Source organism: Takifugu flavidus, chromosome 9 (genome assembly GCF_003711565.1).
Source record: "Takifugu flavidus isolate HTHZ2018 chromosome 9, ASM371156v2, whole genome shotgun sequence".
Lineage (NCBI taxonomy): Eukaryota > Metazoa > Chordata > Actinopteri > Tetraodontiformes > Tetraodontidae > Takifugu > Takifugu flavidus.
The window spans coordinates 865,244-885,000 of NC_079528.1; the positions used below are offsets into that span (position 1 = coordinate 865,244).

Below are 19,757 nucleotides of genomic sequence, written 5' to 3' on the forward strand. Positions count from 1 at the left end.
GATCCTGGATGTCTCCGCGGGGCAATAAGAGGGTTGTGTCCCCCTGCAGTGGTCAGGTGTCTACAAGCTCGCGGCCGAGCACAGGATGGAGCGGAGGCGCGTTCCCGACTCCTGTAATGGAGCGGCGTCCTTGAGGGACCACTGCCCGGAAACGAACATTAGTCGTCTTATAAAAACTAACTACAAAATCCATCATGACAAGAGAAGCCAGACGCTTAATAAAGATGCAGACGCAGCGTCAGAATGGAAAGCGCTTTTATTTGATGAACAGGTGCGAGGTGTGATCATGGGAAAGTGTCTGACAAGGATTTTTACCGCTTCAGTCACTGTTGCGCTGGGATTAAATCTGGTGAACAACGATTTACAGGTCCGCATCGGAGAAGTACCACACAAAGGACACGGTCAGATCATTTGATGTCACAAGACAGAAGAGAAATAACAGAGGGAAGGTATCCCCAAAACATGACTACCATCCGGAGACAATTACATCACAGATATATGTACATATTCAATTTGTCTAGAGAAGCATATACCAGTGAAATAGGTTCTGCCCTTGATTATTCTCAAAAGTTAATGTCTGCATATGTTTTATACAAAATAGATTTTCAAACAATATTTGGGTAGTGCAAATCTTTTTTTTTTCTTTTTTTTTTTAGATTCAAGCTGGTTGATTACTTTCACAAACAGTTTGCGTTGTGAAAAAGTCCGGCTCCCTCCCCCATTCACAGTATTACACATTCTGACCAAAGCCTTTCTGTTAGAGTAAAAAGGAACCTATTAAAAAAGGGGTCGTCGAGCTACTTAGTTCACCTTGACATATACTGGATTTGTCTCGCTTTGGTCACCTTGTAGTCTTACATCAGACAAGTTTTACTGTGCAGAAGACCGACAACTGAATAAGTGTTACCTGGAAAAATAAATCTGTCCTGCAGAAACGCTAAATGTGAAACTCCTGTATGAAAATAGCTTATAGTTGGAAATAAACAAGAGGAAGAAACCACACCTGGCACTCCATAGTGGTGGATTATCCTTTCTATTGCATATTTGGGTCTCCTCAAACTGGGCTGAGTGGGGAGACGTCTGGAGGGGCGCCGCTAGGCTTGGCAACTGTCCCTGTCTGAGCGGTGAGTAGCAGCAGTGGTTCTGAATACACTGAATGTGAAAGTAACCCAGGGGTGACCTGTGCACCGTGTACGGCCACGGTAAAGCAGCTCACGTAACCTGGCGGCGTTTTGGAGGACACCAACACGAGACATGAGTGAAAGAGGTTCAGCACGCGTGAGGGATGGGACAGCTTTTCTACGTGACATTAAATGCACCAGTCAGCACTCGGATGCTGCTTGGGTTTATATCATAACCTGGATCATTTCCTACTAATGAGCGTAAACACATACAGACGACGTGGCGGTGAAGCATCTAATGATGCCGTGTTACAATTCAGTTCCTGCACGACCCTGATTTTCCTTTTGTTTCTGGATCAGTTTTGATCTGGTGGTCAGAATAAATCTTAATACTATATGATCTCAACACTGGTCGACATCTAAGCATCCCTGAACGCCAAATGAACAGTTTGGCACCGATACTGTTCCCAGAGGGTTGGCTCTTCCTGCCTCGCGGCGCGGCGCTGCTACACTTTCACCGCGGCGACTTCACAAGATGACAAATGCCAAGTGCTTAAAATATCGAAGGGGCTCAATTAAAAAATATAAAGGTGCAAATTTAGTTAAGATACATAGTCAATGGGCTCACAAGAGCAAAGGTTGAAAGGGGTGAAAGTCCGCAGCAGCTGGTAACAACATGCTGGCCCTGCAACACAGGCTGTCAATCACACACCAGATCTAGAGAGATGAGCGCATGTAACTCCTGGGGGTGACAGCTCTTTCATTTACCAGTCCTCTCTTTGACTCCTGTATTTTGTTACTCTTTTTAGTGGCTGTGGCTGTGTTCAGGACAGTGCTGGTTCTCAAATATGCTTTTTTACTTTCTTGTTGAGATTTAGATGCCCGAGACCACTCTCACATATGAAATATGAAACTAGAGCACCCCGTTAGCTTTGCATAAAAGCTGAATTCAATTAAACTCAATTAAAAAAAAAGAGTAGCATATTTAGCATGAACATGATTTGTGATTTAAACACATGCACTCAGGGACTAACACTGCACCATTCCAATAAAATGCCAATGACGAACCTTTCCACACCCTGTGTTCTGGCACAAGAGGACAAAGTTAGGCTCATAACCTATCAATAATCACCTGATTCCAGATAAAACGGATCTGCAGTGGCCCAAAGCTAAACGACAGCTGGATGTTTACAGTGCACACGTGATGGTGGCATCAATCTCTGCACGGGAAAGCAAACAAGCACATTACTCACTATTAAAAATGTTTCCGTAATAAATAGAGTGATGCATATGTTTCAATGATTTACCAAATGAGATGATTAGTATAAAGATATAATGCCCAATGAGATTATGTAGGAGCAGAATAAGCAACTACAGGCCTGTCAGTTATAAAATAGAAACTTGTGGGAGGTTCGGTTTCAACCACATGATGAACTAAAAACGGCAAAACTGAAAACACATTAAAACAGCTATGATTGGTAGACGCAGGTATTTATCACAATCCATTTTTAGACGGTGGGGGAAGGAGGGCTACGAGCTAAAATAAACATCAAAACAGGCCATTTCCCACTAGAATAAACTCTCCGACATCTAAAATCAAAAAGACTGGAACAGCATAACAGTCTTTTAAAGCCTTTAGCAGGGTATTATGGAGCTCAAATCGCACTTAAGGAGCTGAGTGTGTGTGTGTGTGTGTGTGTGTGTTGGTGCGTGTATTAAGTGTATATAAAGATCAATTCTGCACACAGGATGGACCAGGGTCCCGCCTCTAAAGTTAAACACTGTCATTGAAAAAAGGAAAAGTTACAACTGCATGGAATAGAGGAAGGTACAATCAGTGTACGATTCAGGTAGACCACACTTGGAGCAGGTAGAAGAAATGGCTGCGATAATATCTGAAGCAAAAAAGGCACATTTTTTCCCTTTTTTCATAGCAGACGTGTGTAAACCTAGAAGAGGTCAGCTTGTGGGAGAAATCATCCTTAAAATGGCGCCTGGTCAGTAAACTGCACTGACAGAAATGTCTCATCTCCTGGATCACTGCACTGAAATATATATTTACCATGTGACAGATAAACATTTACCTATAATCTACAAAAACTAAAAGAACTTACACTGAAAAAGCCTATTTAAAGTAAGGAAAGAGCGACACTGATACCTTCCAAGGTAATGGCATCTTGGAAAACTGTATAAACTGTTACAATTTGAAACAGTAGAAAATACTCTCAGAACCTGTACAGAGTCGATTATTTTAGATATTTGTCTGGATTGGCAGGGAGGAAACCTGAGCTGACACTGATGTTAAGCCTATGTTTCTCTGAGATAGCAATTATCCTACAAACATTTCCTAATGTCAAACACTACATCTTAGCCTGCTCCATTTAACCTCTGTGCTCGCCATTTGGTTTCTACTAAAACATCTCCGGTCTCTCAGCCCGAGCCGGTAGCTTACTCTGCTAATGTTGCATACCCGCTCTGAGCATCACTCCACTGATGCCCAGTCACTCTTCATCGCTCTCCTGCCAGTGGAGTGGTGGGGGTGGGGGTGAGGTGATGCGGTGGGATTTTTAAGGCATTGTGTTACAGTCATCTCTGGTGGAACAGGAGCGGCTTGATGCTCCCGGCCTTGAATTTTGGTAACTGGTTGCTGATGATCTCTGCCAACATTTCTGGAAACTCTACACTCAGGGACTTATTCACAAAGGTGTAGAAGCAGAAGCTGAGAAGCCCTCCAACCATCTGCAGACACACAGAGGGGAAAACAGGAGACTCAATGCCAAATGTTGTCAATAGATCAGGCAAATTGTGGAGAATTAATAACCATCCGCTGCCGATTAGGCTGATGATGAAGGACGAGTTTTGCCTGCATGACGTGCTCAGCCTCCGTACCTCATGCATGGAATCCAGCAGCTTGGTGAGCTGATAGAAACGCTGCCAGTTCTGGCTGGAGTTCTGTTCGCGCTTCACGATGGCTTTCCCCAGCTCCTTGATGTAGGACATGCGGATGTCGTCAAACACCGCCTGGCTCTTTAAGCCGTCTTTTGGCACTGCAGGAGAAGACGGGCAAAAGAGCAACTTCAAGTGTTAATAACAGCAAAAAGTGTGGTTGTCCTTCAGTTACCAGGGTGTGGAGACGTGCCGCCTTCGCTCACCTGTGCTGAGAAGCAACAGGACCTTCATGCACAGGTACTCGTCGTGGGAGACCTGCAGACGAACAAACTCACTGGAAATCTTCAGCATCTGCTCGCACTGGTCAGCCATGTAGGGTAGCTTCATCCGCTCCCTGGAGGAAAGGCAAACATTCAGCAACTGCTTCTAAAACTCAACCCAACCTCCCCCAGTCACTAAAATGCTGCCGTGCTCCTCATGAAACCAATCGCTTCATCGTAATTAAAAACACCACTGACTTGGCGGTTAACAAAGAACAACATGGTATTAAAAAGGGAAAACGTGAACGCCTGTCGCCGTGCCAACAGCGGACTACATTCAGAGGACCGTTTGCAGACAGAGTCGGTGAGTCACGAAACACTGATTAACACTGACAGCTGACAGAGTCTGGAGCCGGGACCTTCAGCGGGACGCAGTAAATAAACAGACGGGATGCTGAGCGATGGAGGAAAACATACAAATCAATACTCAGCTCAGAGAAGAAAGACTAACCCTGGACCACTGTACTGCTCAAGAAGGTGGACTATACGTACTCATTTATGACCAGGTCTGGTGCAAAGCAAAGCATGTTCCCGTTACACTGCTGGTAAGACCTCCAGCCCAGACTGAAAGACATGAGGAAGAGCCAGGAGTACTGCAACAGAGTCATCTGATCATCCAGGTGCAGGTTCCTGAACCCTGCGGGGAAGAACAGAAGCTTCAATCAATGAAGCAGACGACACCAGGGTCTAGATGACACACAGAGTACACCACCAGGGTACACCAACCTGGGAGAGCTTTGGCCCACTTGACAGCAGAAATGACCTGCTGACCTCCCAGTCTGTTGAGCGTGGTCATGAGGCGGGTGGATGTGTCTGGCACGGTGCTGTCATAGCCAGCGTAGATGGTCTCCGGCTCGATGGCTTTCAGCAGGGACAACATGGTGGGAACGAGCTGGGGCATGCACTTGGGTACGAGTGAGCAAGGCTCCACAGGAAGACAAGGCGTCGTGGGCTTGGGCGGGTTGCTCTGCTGGACCCCCTTCAGCCGGTTCAGCTTCTTAGTTTTACGTGCTGCACAGGAAAAAAACATAGAAAACAGTGTTTTTGTGAAGCAGAGGGGAAGATGAGGATGTAGATAAAGTGATAAAAATCTAAAAATAACATTGGTCGGGCGGTTAATAATTACCTTCCAGGTTCATGCCAGCCATCAGACACTTGCGGAAGCGGCATGCTGGGCAGTTCTTTCTCCTGATCTTGTCTATTATGCAGTCATTTCTCCCAGCACACAAGTAATTATGCTGTCCTGAGGTGCACAGAGGAGTCAGATTAATATGTTTACCTTCATCAATGTAGCAAACACTTCAGGGAGGGAAAAACCTCATTAACTGTAACATCATCCTTCACTTTGAAATGATTATGGCTCAAACCTACAACTACAAACGGCTTCAGCGGTTGAGAATGTGAACGTGGCACTAATTCATCACAGCCCCCCAACGCGAGCAGAGCGGTGTACTCCTACCTTCGACTGCTCTTTTGAAGAAGACCTTGCAGCTCCCGCAGGTGAGAACTCCGTAGTGACAACCTGACGCCTCATCAGAGCAAACCACGCAGATTTTACTCCCACTCTTTCCCTGCACAGTTGACGTCGCAGTGACACCTTCCTGTCTGTTGGTGGAACTGGTGAAAGAGGGGGAAAAATAATATGGACCGAAATTAAAAACATTACATATTCAATTTTGTTCAAAAGCATTGTGAAATCTAGTCGAGGTATAGAAATATACCCCCTGAGCTTCCTTACGTGTGCCTTTATGAGCAGTAAGTCAAGTAAGGCCCTTGTAACCATTTGGGCTTTAAAAGACAAAATGATCTGCAATTTGTGGTCACTTCCTAAATCCAGTGGTTGTCATGACGCAACCTTTTTTCTTTGATTGAACCGCAAGCGTTTCCGCCAGCTGTACTTCCCGTATCCGGCCGCTGGGGGGAGTCGAGCATTACAGGAGCGGAGCTTCTCGGGTCAACACCTCTTTTTTAACCCAGTGATCACAGAAGCTACCACACCCACATGGAGAGGATACTGAGCAGCAGAAGTGGGGCCAAGTCTGTGTCTGCCTGTTGGTATATTTATACCTCTGCCAGAGCAATATACATGTATATATAAAAGCATTTATAACGGCAGAAGTGTTGTTGCACGTTAACGCCCCATTGCAGCCTCCAGCAAGTGATACATCACCGAGGTAGTAATAAGAAAACAATTCAACTCCTGAGCTGTCGGTGAGTGATGCAGGGTGTGGAAAGATGAGGGAAACAGCAGGCTGTATGATCAGACAGGGAAAAACAAGAGCAGGATGAGCCATCAGAACACCGTCAGGACAGAGCTGAGAGCTTGGAACACACCTCTGATCACCCGTTCTGCACCAGTACAGACAGGTGAAATTCCAAAAATGGGTTTCATTTAAAGGATTAAGGATTTAAAGGTCATGCTACTTCCGCTCAAAGATGGCTTGCTTTCTCAGACCGTCATAAAATCCATACAAAATGTAGGCCATAATTAAAATAATCAATAATAAATAATCAAAGCATCAATTTTTATTAGTTTTTTCCCTTCCCTCTGCGATTCAGCCCTCCCAATGACAGCCTGTGCACGTTTGGGATATCAATAACAGACAATAGTGAGGGGCGGTTGTAGACAATAGCTTAGCATCTGTCAGCCTACTGTGGTTTAGCAGCAGCCTCAGAGCTGTAGGAGCAGTTCCATGTGTTTTTCTATGCTGCTCTGCCACGCCGACATTCACCATCGCAGTGCAAAGCAGTAAAAGCAGGTATTTGGATCCCCCCAGAGAGCCCTCCACATCTGCAGTCCCCCTCACCCAAACGCTTAAGGGCCACTGTTGTCCTCCACTGTGAAGCGTGCCCCGCCCACCCTTTAACACAAAACTGTATGGTTCAAATATGCTCTCAGCTAGGGCGTTAGTTACACTTAAGAACGGTGCTAATATCTTCAAGAGCACACCAAAGCAATCCTTTTAGTCCCTGTTTTTAACACTTTAAGTGTTAATGTGCTGCGTTGAACGAGTAATTGTGTTGGGATAATATGTTTTATTTCCGTGCCGTTTCGGATTTTTTTTTTTCTTCCCGTAGCTGCCACAAAGAGCAGCAGACTGGCTGAATGGCCGTTTGGTAAATACGCTCGAATAAAAGCTGTGCGACGGCGATGATGTAAGCCGTGGGCCATCTGTATCGTCCACAGATTTATGTGGGGGTTTCCTCAGCTACTCAGGGAGCATGCAGGAGCATGCAGAGACTGAGATCTGTGATAAATAACGGCAAAAGCTGCTGAAAATACTGATTTTATGATGACATAGAGCTGTTTTTGGGGGGGCTACTGGGGGGGGGGGGTAGCTCACACAACCTTGGTGGGCGGAGGAGGCTGATAAATGAAGAGTGGTCGGAATAATGTCAGAGGTGAGGAGGGCTGATGGCTTCGTCCTTCACCGTCATCCTGGGACGGTGTAAACAGGACAGCATTACTACACGGCTTTAGGCTACAGGATCAAATCCAATTAGTGCAGCTGCTGCGTGTTTTCCAACACCGCAGGGTGGACGAGGACGCGTCGGAGCTTTAAGATATAGACGTTACAAAGGTGCTTTTGTCCAGAAATCAGTGTGACTGCAAAGCAATCTGCGGAGACAGTATTTCCTCTTTGTAAAACCATATGTCATGAGAGCTCAACCTCGACAGGAAGTTCTCGCATTCCCTCAGAGTTTACTATCGTTCAGAGCCCGTGGACAGACGCCCTGAGACGGGCTTTGGCTTCCACGAGAGAGAGCTAAACGCTTGCGTCTGTAGGCGTGTGATCAATCGGCCGGGGCTTTAATGAGGCAAGCTGCTTCGTGCAGTGACGATAATGCCAGTGGCCCAGTGCCCCGCTTAACGTTTCATAATCCACTCTTAGTCGTGAGTGTCACAAGTAGCGTGAGGTGCCAGTGGTCGAGAGGAGCAGTTAGTAGTTTGGGTTGAAGCACGGTTCAGAATTCACCTTTCATGCTAGTGTCCACACTTGCCAAACATCCTATGTAGAGTACATGAACTGGAGTAACCGTTAGTAGCCTCCTAAATGAGGTAAACACATGTAAATAGTGCTCATCGTTAGACAAACATCCATCTCTGCACTCTTTAAGGAGGGGAGCAGAGGAGTGTTGTAAAGGAAGTGCTCTTCCCCAGGGTTAAAACCACAAAAATAGGAGGAGGGAACTTGTGTGCACGCTCTGAATCATACTCGCATGCGAACAACGGTGCTGCTGTACAATGGAGTTCAAAGACCGCCTTTGTTTGGCTCCAGACGCGGCTGGACTTCTCTAAAATATCTGCACGATCTCGTACGATCCTTTAAATCAGAAGGAGCGCAATACTACCGACAACATGCATTCCAACTGTTTTATACTGCAGTCAACTGCTGGGCAATTTTTGGCCCATGTTACAGGTGATCACAGGACATTTATCTGTTAATCGTGCACGGTCGCTCTTAAAGCAGCACCTCCAGAAACAGACATTTTATGTGTAGATCAGTTCAGTGACTATTAATATGCTTTTGACATCAGAAACCAAAGACTTAACCAAGCCCACAACCGCCAGATGAGAAAAACCTCCATGGAATTTGACTCTGCATACGAGTTTCCATTATAGAAGCCTTTTGTGACTTGTGCGTAGGTGTGAGGCTCCATATAAGCCTGTAAAATACAGACTTGCTGCTGTTACTTTGTGCAACACTTTGAGCTCAAAAGCAGAGTTCGCCTTTGCTGACTCAGTTGCCGTAACGCAAAAGTAAAATCGGACCCCCCCCCCAAAAGAAAACCTAGCTGTGGGAAACTTCTATAAGCCTCTTTGATGTCAAAACAAAATAAATCCTAATTGTAAAAAAAGAAAGAAACCAAGCAACTGAAGGAGAATGTGGTAGTCATGCAGAAGTGATTGGAATGGCTGGCATTTGATCTGATGTGTTCGGTCGACGCCAGCTGTGGGAAGGCGGGAAGCAAAGTAGGTCAGGAGAGTGAGAAATTTATGGCTGGCTGCCTGCTGCAGCACTCATGACACACCCACACACACACACACACACACAAATGTGCACACCTACTCACACAGCTAACAAACATACATGACGCGTACACACAACAGCGAGACCATAAAAGGTGATTTACAGCCGCTGAAAGCTGCTGCTAACAGTCAAGGTCGGCCCTTGTTTGCAGGAAGCTAAAACAGAGGACAAACGGGGAACGAGAGTGAAGCGGAGCACCGACCTGAGCGCTACAGAGCAGCAACATGCTAAAAATACAAAGGCAGGAGGGAGATCGTCGCGTCTGGCTGCACATGTAGACTGAGCTGGGCAATAATCGAGCAAGATTTACCGTCACTGGTTGGAACGGACGGGAAAGAAGGTCTAAGGGTCAACAGAGTCATGTTTTTATGACCTGCCTCTGTCCTGGCTCCGTTTACCCCGAACAACTGAAACGTTTCAGCTATGAAAACGTTGTATCACATGTAACGAACGCAGGGGGTTGAACTCATTAAGCTGGCCTCAGCTCCTCTGTGTGGGCTCCTATGGTCTTCACGGCTCCTCGGGGCTTCTCTCCATGTACCCCAGTTACCCCACACGGTCCACAGACAAGCACGCTTGGAGACTCTAATTCAGCCCTCCGTACGAGCGTCTGCTGGGACGGACTAGGGCAGGCATGGGCAAACTAAGGCCCGGGGGCCACACGCGGCCCGTTAAACGTTTTAATCCAGCCCGCCAAACTTGAAAAATTAAATGAATAAACCTTGTTAATGTTAAATTTTCACTGCAATTCTGGTGTTTTCCCACTAGAAAAAAGACAGTCAGGAGGAGAGTGATGGTGATATCCTGAAGGATAACAGAACTTTCAGTGCTTTAAAAAGGCACATTTTATTCATTTGATTTTAAATGTTTTAAGACTCATTCCAAAGTCAGATATTTTGTTGTAATGCTTCTCTTCATTTTCATTTGAAATTAAAGCACATGTTTTCTCCATATCCCAAGATGTGTATTTTTTCTCCAATGAGGTGAGGTTACCAAAGCACTCCATCCATCCATCTGCTCCTGGTCCGGCCCCTTTGTCAAATGTTAGAACCCATTGTGGCCCACGAATCAAAATGTTTGCCCACCCCTGGACTAGGGTGTCAACCCGGTACACGATCCAGCTCCCAGCGTGAATCTGGGGAACGCCATGGGTAGAAAATAAATAGCATTTGGGTGAAAATACACGAAAACGACAAAAGAGCTTTTGTGCCTTGTATCAACCCGGGTCACGAGTGCATCTCCACTCATGTGCCAAAAGAAGGAAAAAGCTGAATAAGTCACATTTGAAAAAGGAAAAGCCTTTTTCTTTCTGCAAAGGTGATGAGACCACAGCCCTGAACAATGCTGCTCTGTCCCAAAGTGAGAGGGACTCGGGTCGGCCGGGTTTATGGCTCCCGCAAACACTGTTCCTCCGATGCACACAAGCGAGCCCAAGGCCTCCAAGAAATTCCTCCAGCGTAATGAAACGTTTTTATAGATCATATGCGGCACGACCTTTATTATGTCGGCAAAGCTCCCCTGTGGCACCCGACCGGCCCCGGGTTAAGCCAGAAGCACGAGATGTGGGCCAGCCTTTATTAAGATCGCTGCTCATAAACGCTTTTCCAGGCTGGGCAGAAACCGAAGCTGCGAGGCTGAGGTATGCGATTACACCGGGGTATTAATGCGACTTCCTGTTTTCTGTCAGACGGGGACTGTTGCTTCGTTGGAAAGACCCTGTCCCTCCTCGTCCGCCATGTGGCCCCGTGCTGACGTGGTCAGAAATGGGATTTCAGGGCTGGGCACTCGCATCGACTGCTCACGCGGTTCGCCGAGATATTTCTGAAGTTTGAGTGGTACCAGATTGAGATTTCCTTATCTCCGCGTCTTCCAGCTGCTACCGAACAGTTCGTGTGTGCGCAGACGCCACATTTCATCCGCCGTCAGCGTCCGGCGGGCTCACCAGTGCGTTCCAATGCAAATCTCCCCGAAGATGGAAAAAGAAAAGGCTTGAGGAGCGTTTCCCTCAGAAGGAGCCTCATAACGAGGAAGGCTGCTGCACTGAACACACCAAGATAGCTGCTTATCTTGCACGTTGCAGCTGATGCAAGAACTCTGAGTAATGTTATGCGCTGACATGCAAGGGAGACGGTCTCGGCGACAGCAGAAAGCAGAAGCAGCCAGTGTTGCGTGAGAAGCTGGAAGTGATGATCCGGTGCAAACCGCCACGCAACCGCCGCGCCACCACGGGCCCAATGTGCCCCCCGCTTCAGCTCATTTCAACCCACTGAATGTCTAATGCTGGCACGAGGAGGCGTCACAAGGAAATCACACTCGTTATTAACGGGAAATTAAGTTGCTTACCAACCACCACGAAGCCACGGTGAACATACGAGGCTATATTTACTCACGCCATCCCAAGAAAACAGGAAAAACGGAGCCACGTGGTTTCTATACATGTAGATATGCTTCCTTTTATCATTTGTTCTTATGAGAAAAGCACTTTCCCTTTGTTCATAGGCCAAAGCTCTGCCTGATACTGCGAGTAAAAGAGTCCAAAGGCCGGTAGAAGAAGCTCCACTTCAGCACAGCTGGAGCAGCAGCAACTGCACACAAGGATACTTTGTGGGGCCTCGTGTTCCCATCAAGAACGTTCAACCAAGAGGTCACAACAGAGCTGGGAACACCTCATTTGAACAGAGGAGAGCACAGAACCAACTCTGGTCCAAGCGTCTGGAATAAAGGCCTCTTCCTGTTGTTGAAGGAAACGTGTCCACTCGAAGAAATTCAAAACTTCATTTGAAGCTGCAAATTCTGTCCAACTAATCTTTTAAAGCCAACTGTCTACTCGTGATTTTTTTTTTTTTTTAAAGCCAACGGTGTTTCACTGGCATATTTTTGGTTTTACTTTGAAGTAACGTTGAACCTCCAGCCAGACGTGAAAGACAAGCCTGCAGACCGTTAAAGTCAGTTCTTTTCTCAGCGCCGGGGCCTCAACTGTCAGCTGTAACTCACAGTGGATTATTCATGGTTCAGGAGCTGCAAGCAGGAAATATTTGACTGGACGAAACAATAAGTGACACAAACGGTCATAAATTAACCACCACTTCACACATTTAAAGAAAACAATTTGAATCTCAGAACCCAAGACAATGGAACTAATTTAGTATCAAATCAAACCCGGCAGTGACAAAGTGGCCCAAACTAAACCCCTTGTACAGTAAACTATGTGCTGGTGGGACTGGCGGATCGCCTCTCTAACCACTCTAACCGAACCACAACCTCAACGGCGGCCTCATTCTGCTCAGGTCTCACCTGGTAAAGCAGATGGGGTATGAAGGGGACCTGGAGAAAGCCTCGGCAACCTTGTGGACTGCAGCGTTCTCCCCTTCTCGGCTCCAGGCCCCGCTCAGGGTGGTGACAGGTAGATACTGGTTGGACACTGGCTTCTGGTTCTGATTCCGCTGCTGCTGAGCTTCGCCGCTGCTGGGGCTGACTCCAAAGTGGTAACTCTGTCCTCCGGAGGTGCTGACCCCACAGACAGAGATGATGGAGCTGAGCATTTCTGGGGAGGATGCGCTGCTCATCTGGCAGTAATTCTGGCCGGGGGACGTTTTCTCCTCTTTGATCACACCTGGGGTGTGCAGCTGGATAAAGTCGGCATCCTTTTCCTTCTTCACTACTACAGACAGAGCGGGGGAAGGCGTTAAGGAGGCTGTTGTAGATATGCTTGACTGGTCTGGACTTAATATGTTGCTGCCATTCAAGGCAGAGAGGGCTTCACTGCCAGCGACACCCTCTACAACAATAGACTTGAGGTCCTTCTCGGAGCTAACGTCCCCAAGCAGGGAATCTTCTGCCAGAGAGTAAAGCAAAGCATCATCTCCCACATAAAAATCAGAGGGGGATCCAATGAGCTCAAAGTCTTGGAGCAGGTCCAAGGTATTGTCACTGAAGAGTTTCTGATGCACATCTCCATCTTTTCTAATGGGCTCAAAGGAAGGATCGATCTCAATGGGGTCCTGGTCTCCTTTATCCATGGAGAAATCATCTGTCTTCATTGGGAAGAAGTTAGGATCTGACCCCCCAATAAGCGAATCCATGGAGGACTGTGTACCATCTATGGTATTGGCCTCCAACTGGGGGAGGCTTTCCCTTAAAATTTGACCCCCGAGGGACGTGGACGTGTGTAGGAAACACAACTGCTGCTCCTGAAGTTTCTGATCTTTGGTCAGACCCTTGATCTCCGGGTTTTCCGACAAGTGGGATACGTTTGCAGTCCCAGGCGCGAGCTCTTCTGGGAAGGAACTGTTCCCGAGGCCGTTGGACACTTGTCCTGGCTGCAGCAACTGGCTCGGTGTGGCAGATGTGATGGACATGGCACCATGGGGAGCCACCTTCAGCAGACCTCCCTCCTCAGGGCTTTCAGTGTAGACCAGTTTTCTTAAAGGGTCATCTCTCCTGTATGTTACTTTCTTCACTCCATCTTTGTCCATCTTTATATGAGGGGGAAAACAAAGTATGTTACCACGGAAAAAAAGACGTATAAAATACATGCAAGGACACGCCTAAGAAGTATCTGATGTGTTTACCGGGTAATAGTTTAACTTTGATTTGTAAACCTTTCCAACTGTTGCCCTGACACAGAATAATTAACGAAAGTGGAAAGAAATGACTCGTCAAAGTTACCAGAAACGTTCTTCGCCCGCGCTGCTGATAGCTAAACAAGCTAATCAGAGCCACCCGTTCTCATTAGCGTAGTGTCGTCTCTCCAAAATGTTCACACTACAGGCTTCTCGACTAGTGCCCACACTTCAAATTGTAAAACCATCCATTTAAACCAGCGTTACCACTAACACCTTACAGGCGTTAGCGTGTGCGTGACTGGGTAGGCTGCCTAGCGGCTAAATTAAAGTGACTCATTTCGGTCGAATGTCGTTGACAGTTAGCTTAGCACGCTAGCTAACATAATATCAGCGGCATGGTTTCTTGTTTAGTGTTAAAGCGACAGATCTGAGGCATTCGCCTTGAGTCGTTAGGCCCATACACATCAACTCGAACCGAAATTTAAAAAATAGCAAATTTACCCTTGAAATGAGCGGCTGTTGGTATGTGTCCACAGGTCGTCTGTCAACATTGTTTTGGTTGAAAGTGGCAGTCCAAAACACGCAACGTTAACACCCTCTCGGTATCTGGTAACGTAGCTTATTCCGCGTCCACCGACACAAAGATCGGGTTGAGGGGGTTTGGCGAGTCGGCCGGTTAGATCTAGCCGCAAAGTATCCTTTGGGCTAGTTAACGCTGGTTACCGCGATTCGCAGCTTACTGTAAGGAAAGTAGGCGCTTAACGTCCAGGAAAAACATACAAAATGGAGAACTGGACGAGTCGCCCCCATGGCAGGGCGCTGTGTGACCTGCAGCGACACCTGCCGGTCAAGACGAGCAACTGCCGTTTGTTACTCTTGCAGGTTTGGGCGTAAAGTTCACAAGAACTGGCATTTTCTTCCGCAGTACTCGCGTCTGCATCATATATTAGTGCAAAAGCAAAACAGGCCAAACCTGAAAATCCATGCAAACATTTTTCACCCCTTTTTACAGAAGGCGTCGCAGATCAGTAGCTGTTAATGGAGCCAATGACAAAGGGGAAATTGTGAGGGCATTCATTTAGATGTTTGTAGTCTTTATTTGGGATTGGACATGAATTTGGCCTTTTATTTGTATGACATTGCCCACTCCTGAATCTCTCATAACTTTTTGCGTTGCATGGGTCTTACCCTGGACTTGTTATAGATTTATTCAGAAACAAAGCTACTTTCAGATTTTTATATATTTCCAGCAAGATTATTAAAAATAATAATAATAATAATTGGACATAAAATACCCCCCCCCCCCCCGCCAATTTAATACATGTGACACATTAAGCCACATCATGTCACTATTTGTAGCAATCTTAATGCAAAAATACGCAAAATGCAAGACAAGATTGTGTTTCCCTGTGATTGAGACAGACCCGTACTGTCTTACAACATTCATGCTGAACCAGCATGAATGACAGAACTTAACCTGGGCGTGTTGCACAAACAGGAAGTAAAGTGAATGCAGGAGGCAGGGAAGTTGTCTCTAATGGGAGGATGAGTGCAATGAGTATGAACGATTATGCACCATTTGAGGGAATGAGGAAAATCCTCACCAAGTATGATGCGAAGCAAAAACAAAAACATGTCAGAGAAGGAATTGTCTTCGAATTGTTGCAACTAAAATCAACTACAGCACAAAAAGATCTGAACAATCAACTCTATCATCTGATGTTTGACTGTTAAGGTCACACAATCAAAAATAAAAAGGTCCAAAATTTCTAGCTAGGCGAAAGAAAGCAGCCTCAGCAAATCATGAGCAGTATTCTGACTGCACTTCTGCAAATCCCCACTGTTTGAATCCCACTCGTTCCCCTGTGGCTGCTTAGCAACCCCTCTCCAGCACAATATCGTCAGAATTAACAGGGTAAAGCGTGACCGCTGCCTCCTCAAAACCACAAGTCAAGGGTGCTCTCCCATCATGGAGGCTGCTCTCAGTACCGCAGCAATAAGTGCCTCAGATTTAATACAACTTAGCTGGAAAAATACACAAAAACCAAGCTGGAAAGTAAACACGGGAGGTACAAGATGTACCAAGGCTGAACCTGATGTTAAGGCTGCTGATGGCAAGGTTGACATTGGAGAGAAGACACCTTATATATTGAAGAAACAGTATATTCGCCTATACAGGTGCCAATTATACATCTTCAAAAGCATATGCTCAATTCAAGCCTGTTTATTATTCCCACCATGTAGCCGGTCTTTAACTGTACTGTGAAGGCTTGAATTCATGCCTGAATATCTCTTGAGCTCAAAATTGGATTTTCCAGCCGAAAGTATTTTTGTTTCACTGTGAAGCATACTGACGGCTGTATGACAAATTCACTCAGCGGGCCCCAGCAATAATACATAAGTCCCAACCCCCCCAACCCCCACCCCATCCCCGCCCATCCCCTTCCAATAAGCTGAGAAAAAAACATGACAGGGTGAAACAAAACAAAACATTAGCAACATTATGAAGGAATTCCTGCTGTATGTTCATTCAGATGGAGAAGTCGTACTTATTCATAGGTGCATTGATTTGTTTTGTCTTGACCCCGTCCGTTTATGAGCCTTGTCCCGAGGTCACGTGACTTGGGCGAGCTCTGTCCTTGGTGCTGAACTGGGAATCGGTCAAATCGATACGCAGGGGATCAAGTTCCAGATCCAGCCGCCCAATTCCGGGCGAAACAGCTGATAGTGTTGCCCACAGGGGAGTGCAACTGTCGTTCTGATTAAGTTGGGGTTATTTCACCTTATGTTTAAAGCTTTATTGGCAAATGTATCCGAATAAATATTGAACCAGTGCACCCCGGATGACCATTTCTGTTCAGGTTGTCGCTGCAGACGAGTCTCCGAACAGACTCTGCATGAGTTCTAACCCCCGGTGCATCTGTCACGATGCGCGCGTCAGCTAAAAGCTTTAAATTTAAATGCAAAAGCCCCCAGTGATGACTCTGGAGACGGGATTAAAAACTGTAACGTTGCGTGGTGGAACTGCATTACAACCCAGCCGTCTCCGCGACGGGCTGAAGCAGGACAAACTGCGCACACGCACCCACATCTTTCTGCACCGTCGTCTGCAAATGTCATTTTCCTTTAAGATGATGTAAGGCACTGTTTCGCGGGACGTTATTTCCCCTCTCTCTCTTGCAAAGCGCAGAGCAACCAGCAACGTTATCTTAAATCTTCTGTCGGAACAAACGTGAACCTCACGCAGCAGTTTTTTTGTTTTTTTTGAGAGATCTGTGCGCGCAGGAGTCCAGCGTCCACCATCCTCTAGTGGACATCCTCTGAGCAGGATTTGAGCAAGATCTCAGTTTTCTGCAGTGATGCTTGAGTAAGAGAGTGATGGTATGCGCGCTCAGTTCAGTTCAACATGGACTGTTGAGGTGGTGAATCAGACTCGCGGCGGGGAATCTTTCAGAAAACTTTACTACGATTTTTGTCTTAAACTTTTTTTTTCCCGCTGTCGGTGCAATCTCAGCTCGGGATAACGTTTCTCTAAAGTCATGGCGATGACCCACAGCAATGGATATGTGTAATACGACGCTGTCGCGATAATTGATTTTGTCGGGGGGAAAAGAGATGCATCGCAGCCAGGCACACTTCCACTTGGAGTTGAATGATCTCTCGTAGGCGCATACCTTTGCACCGTGTGCCATGAGACACTGGATGCGACGGCTGACTGCTCAAATCAGGTCTGCGCGTTGGGTGTGAGCGCGTTTCCACCATGCAGTGGCATCCCACCTTCTGATCGCCGGGGATATTTGCATTTCCAAACGATATTCAAGATTTGAAGAATGGCACTGAACGAAAACTGCAAGACGCAAGTGACCAAGGAGCAGAACTCAGTGCAGTCGGATGTCGTTGAACTCAATGTTGGTGGACAGGTATATTACACGCGTTATGGCACGCTGACAGGCTTTCCAAATTCGCTACTCGGGAAGCTGTTCTCCAACAACAAAGGGTCCTCCAACGACTTACCCCGGGACTTTAGAGGACGTTACTTTATCGACAGAGATGGGTTTCTGTTCCGGTACGTTTTGGATTACCTTAGGGACCAGCAAGTCGTTCTCCCCGACCACTTCCCTGAGAAAGGAAGGTTGAAAAGAGAGGCTGAATACTTTCAGTTGCCGGATTTGGTCAAACTTCTATCGTCAGACGATTCGAAACAGCTCCCAGACGACTTATATAGCTGCGATTTTGACGACGGGCAGGGCAGCGAGAGGTTTTACTCGTCTTACTCTTTGGACAGGAGGTACGGCTACATCACTGTCGCCTTCAAAGGCGTGTGCGCCGGCGGGGGGAGAGAGGGTCAAAGCGACGCCAAAGCCAAAAAGTTGCCAAGGATCTTCATCAGCAGCAGGATTGGCCTCGCCAAAGAAGTTTTCGGAGACGCCCTGAATGAGAACAGGGATTCGGACCGACCACCGGACCGATACACATGCAGGTTTTACCTCAAGTTCAGACAGCTGGAGAGAGCGTTTGACATGCTGTCAGAGAGCGGCTTTTACATCGTGGCCTGCAACTCGTCCCTGGCTGCGTCCCCGATTGGTCACTACGCGGATGACAGGGTCTGGTCCAATTACGCGCAATACATCTTCTACCGTGAGTGAACCAATAACGTCACCATGTGTTTCTTTTCTTTTCCGTTTTAATTGAATTGTTCTATGTGACACTACGAATCCGTAGTATATGATCTATGTTGCCCCCACGCCACCAGGAGGCATGATACACCCGGTGACCTGCTTGGAAACCGTTTTGGGTCCGAGATGAGAGGAAACGTTCCCGTCACCCCTCAGGGGAGTTGAGTCACAGTGCTGCTGTACTTCAAGTCCACATGCGTCATGAGCGAACATGTGTTGCTGCTCAGATTGTGATGCTTCATGAATAATATAGGTCAACTTGGCAGCAGCATTTACCATTAGTGCTGCTGCGTTCTCTGAAATAATTTCCTTCCCTCCCATCAAATGTTGCACTAGCCAGTGAAGGAGGGGCCGGAGCATATGGTCAGTATCAAGGAGCATCTTTTTGGCTCCCATTGGAGCTGGTGAAGAGAACTCATTTGGTGGGTCATGGTTGAAGGTGGGCTGGTGAAGACGTGACATATGGTTTTGTTGATGATTTACAAATTGTGCTGTTAATGAGAACCAGTCAGCCAGAGATGATTCCCTGAGCCTTTCAACCATGGCGTCAAATGTTTAAAACTGCTGGGGAGAAAGTACAAGTGCTTCAAAAGTAGGTTGTACCAAAGAGCATAATGATGTTTAATATTATATAAAGGCTAAATGCATTCTGTATTGATCTACTAGTAACATATTGGTATGATTGCAGGTCCACTGCAATGAAAAATGTCTTCAAATTTAAGGCGCAAAAGGGCAGAAATATAAATGTACTTATAATGTTTTCATAATGTCATAAATCTGAAGGAACAAAAGGTCTTGAATAGATGACAAATGATCCAGAAACCATTTCTGCATGAATTTAGTTTCCAATATCATCAAAGGTAAAGTTTCTATTCTATCTTCAAGTGACAGTTTCATAAATCAGTGCGATTTGAGTTATTTGATACTATAAAAACTGTTGAGCTGTGCTCGTGTTGGTCATATAAAACAGGAAGCCAGCGGGACAGTTTTGCTTCCTGGACACTGCTGCAGACCCTGGCAGGAAATGGTGGCACCCACATAGTTTAACGTGATGTCTATTGATGCGTGTTTCATTCTATATCATTGTTCCGCATTTGAGCATTTACAAGTGCAGTTTATTGCAGCAGAAATATATTATCAAACTCATTCACTG

The 19,757-nt window shown here is 46.5% G+C and overlaps 2 protein-coding genes and 1 long non-coding RNA gene across 5 annotated transcripts in view; 2 read left to right on the plus strand and 1 right to left on the minus strand.

Moving 5' to 3' along the window:
• Positions 1–2: 2 nt before the first annotated feature.
• nr3c1 (nuclear receptor subfamily 3, group C, member 1 (glucocorticoid receptor)) lies at positions 3–14,732 on the minus strand. 3 transcript variants are annotated; one of them, XR_008951949.1, is made up of 10 exons: positions 14,430–14,732; positions 12,658–13,838; positions 5,790–5,947; positions 5,457–5,573; positions 5,057–5,341; positions 4,823–4,967; positions 4,274–4,404; positions 4,011–4,168; positions 3,592–3,860; positions 3–141 (listed from the first exon to the last, which is right to left on the minus strand). XR_008951949.1 is itself a non-coding variant. In XM_057042525.1 (9 exons), exons 2-9 carry the CDS (start codon positions 13,836–13,838, stop codon positions 3,708–3,710), a joined length of 2,328 nt encoding a protein of 775 aa, XP_056898505.1. In that variant the 5' UTR covers positions 14,430–14,732; the 3' UTR covers positions 239–3,707. The 3 variants fall into 3 exon arrangements, 2 of the variants coding, with proteins under 2 accessions (XP_056898505.1, XP_056898506.1); XM_057042525.1 differs by lacking the exon at positions 3–141 and having other exon boundaries at positions 239–3,860; XM_057042526.1 differs by lacking the exons at positions 3–141; positions 14,430–14,732 and adding an exon at positions 14,032–14,224 and having other exon boundaries at positions 239–3,860.
• Positions 11,494–12,536, plus strand: LOC130530942 (uncharacterized). Its single transcript, XR_008951952.1, has 2 exons — positions 11,494–11,725; positions 11,863–12,536. It is a non-coding gene; the product is annotated as an uncharacterized LOC130530942 (long non-coding RNA).
• A 2,146-nt stretch (positions 14,733–16,878) lies between the features above and the next one.
• LOC130530932 (BTB/POZ domain-containing protein KCTD16-like) overlaps positions 16,879–19,757 on the plus strand; it is a 9,947-nt gene continuing 7,068 nt past the window's right edge. The window contains exon 1 of the mRNA XM_057042531.1: positions 16,879–18,566. Within this exon, the coding sequence (XP_056898511.1) occupies positions 17,759–18,566 (808 nt within the window). The 5' untranslated portion in view covers positions 16,879–17,758. The remainder of the gene's footprint in view (positions 18,567–19,757) is intronic.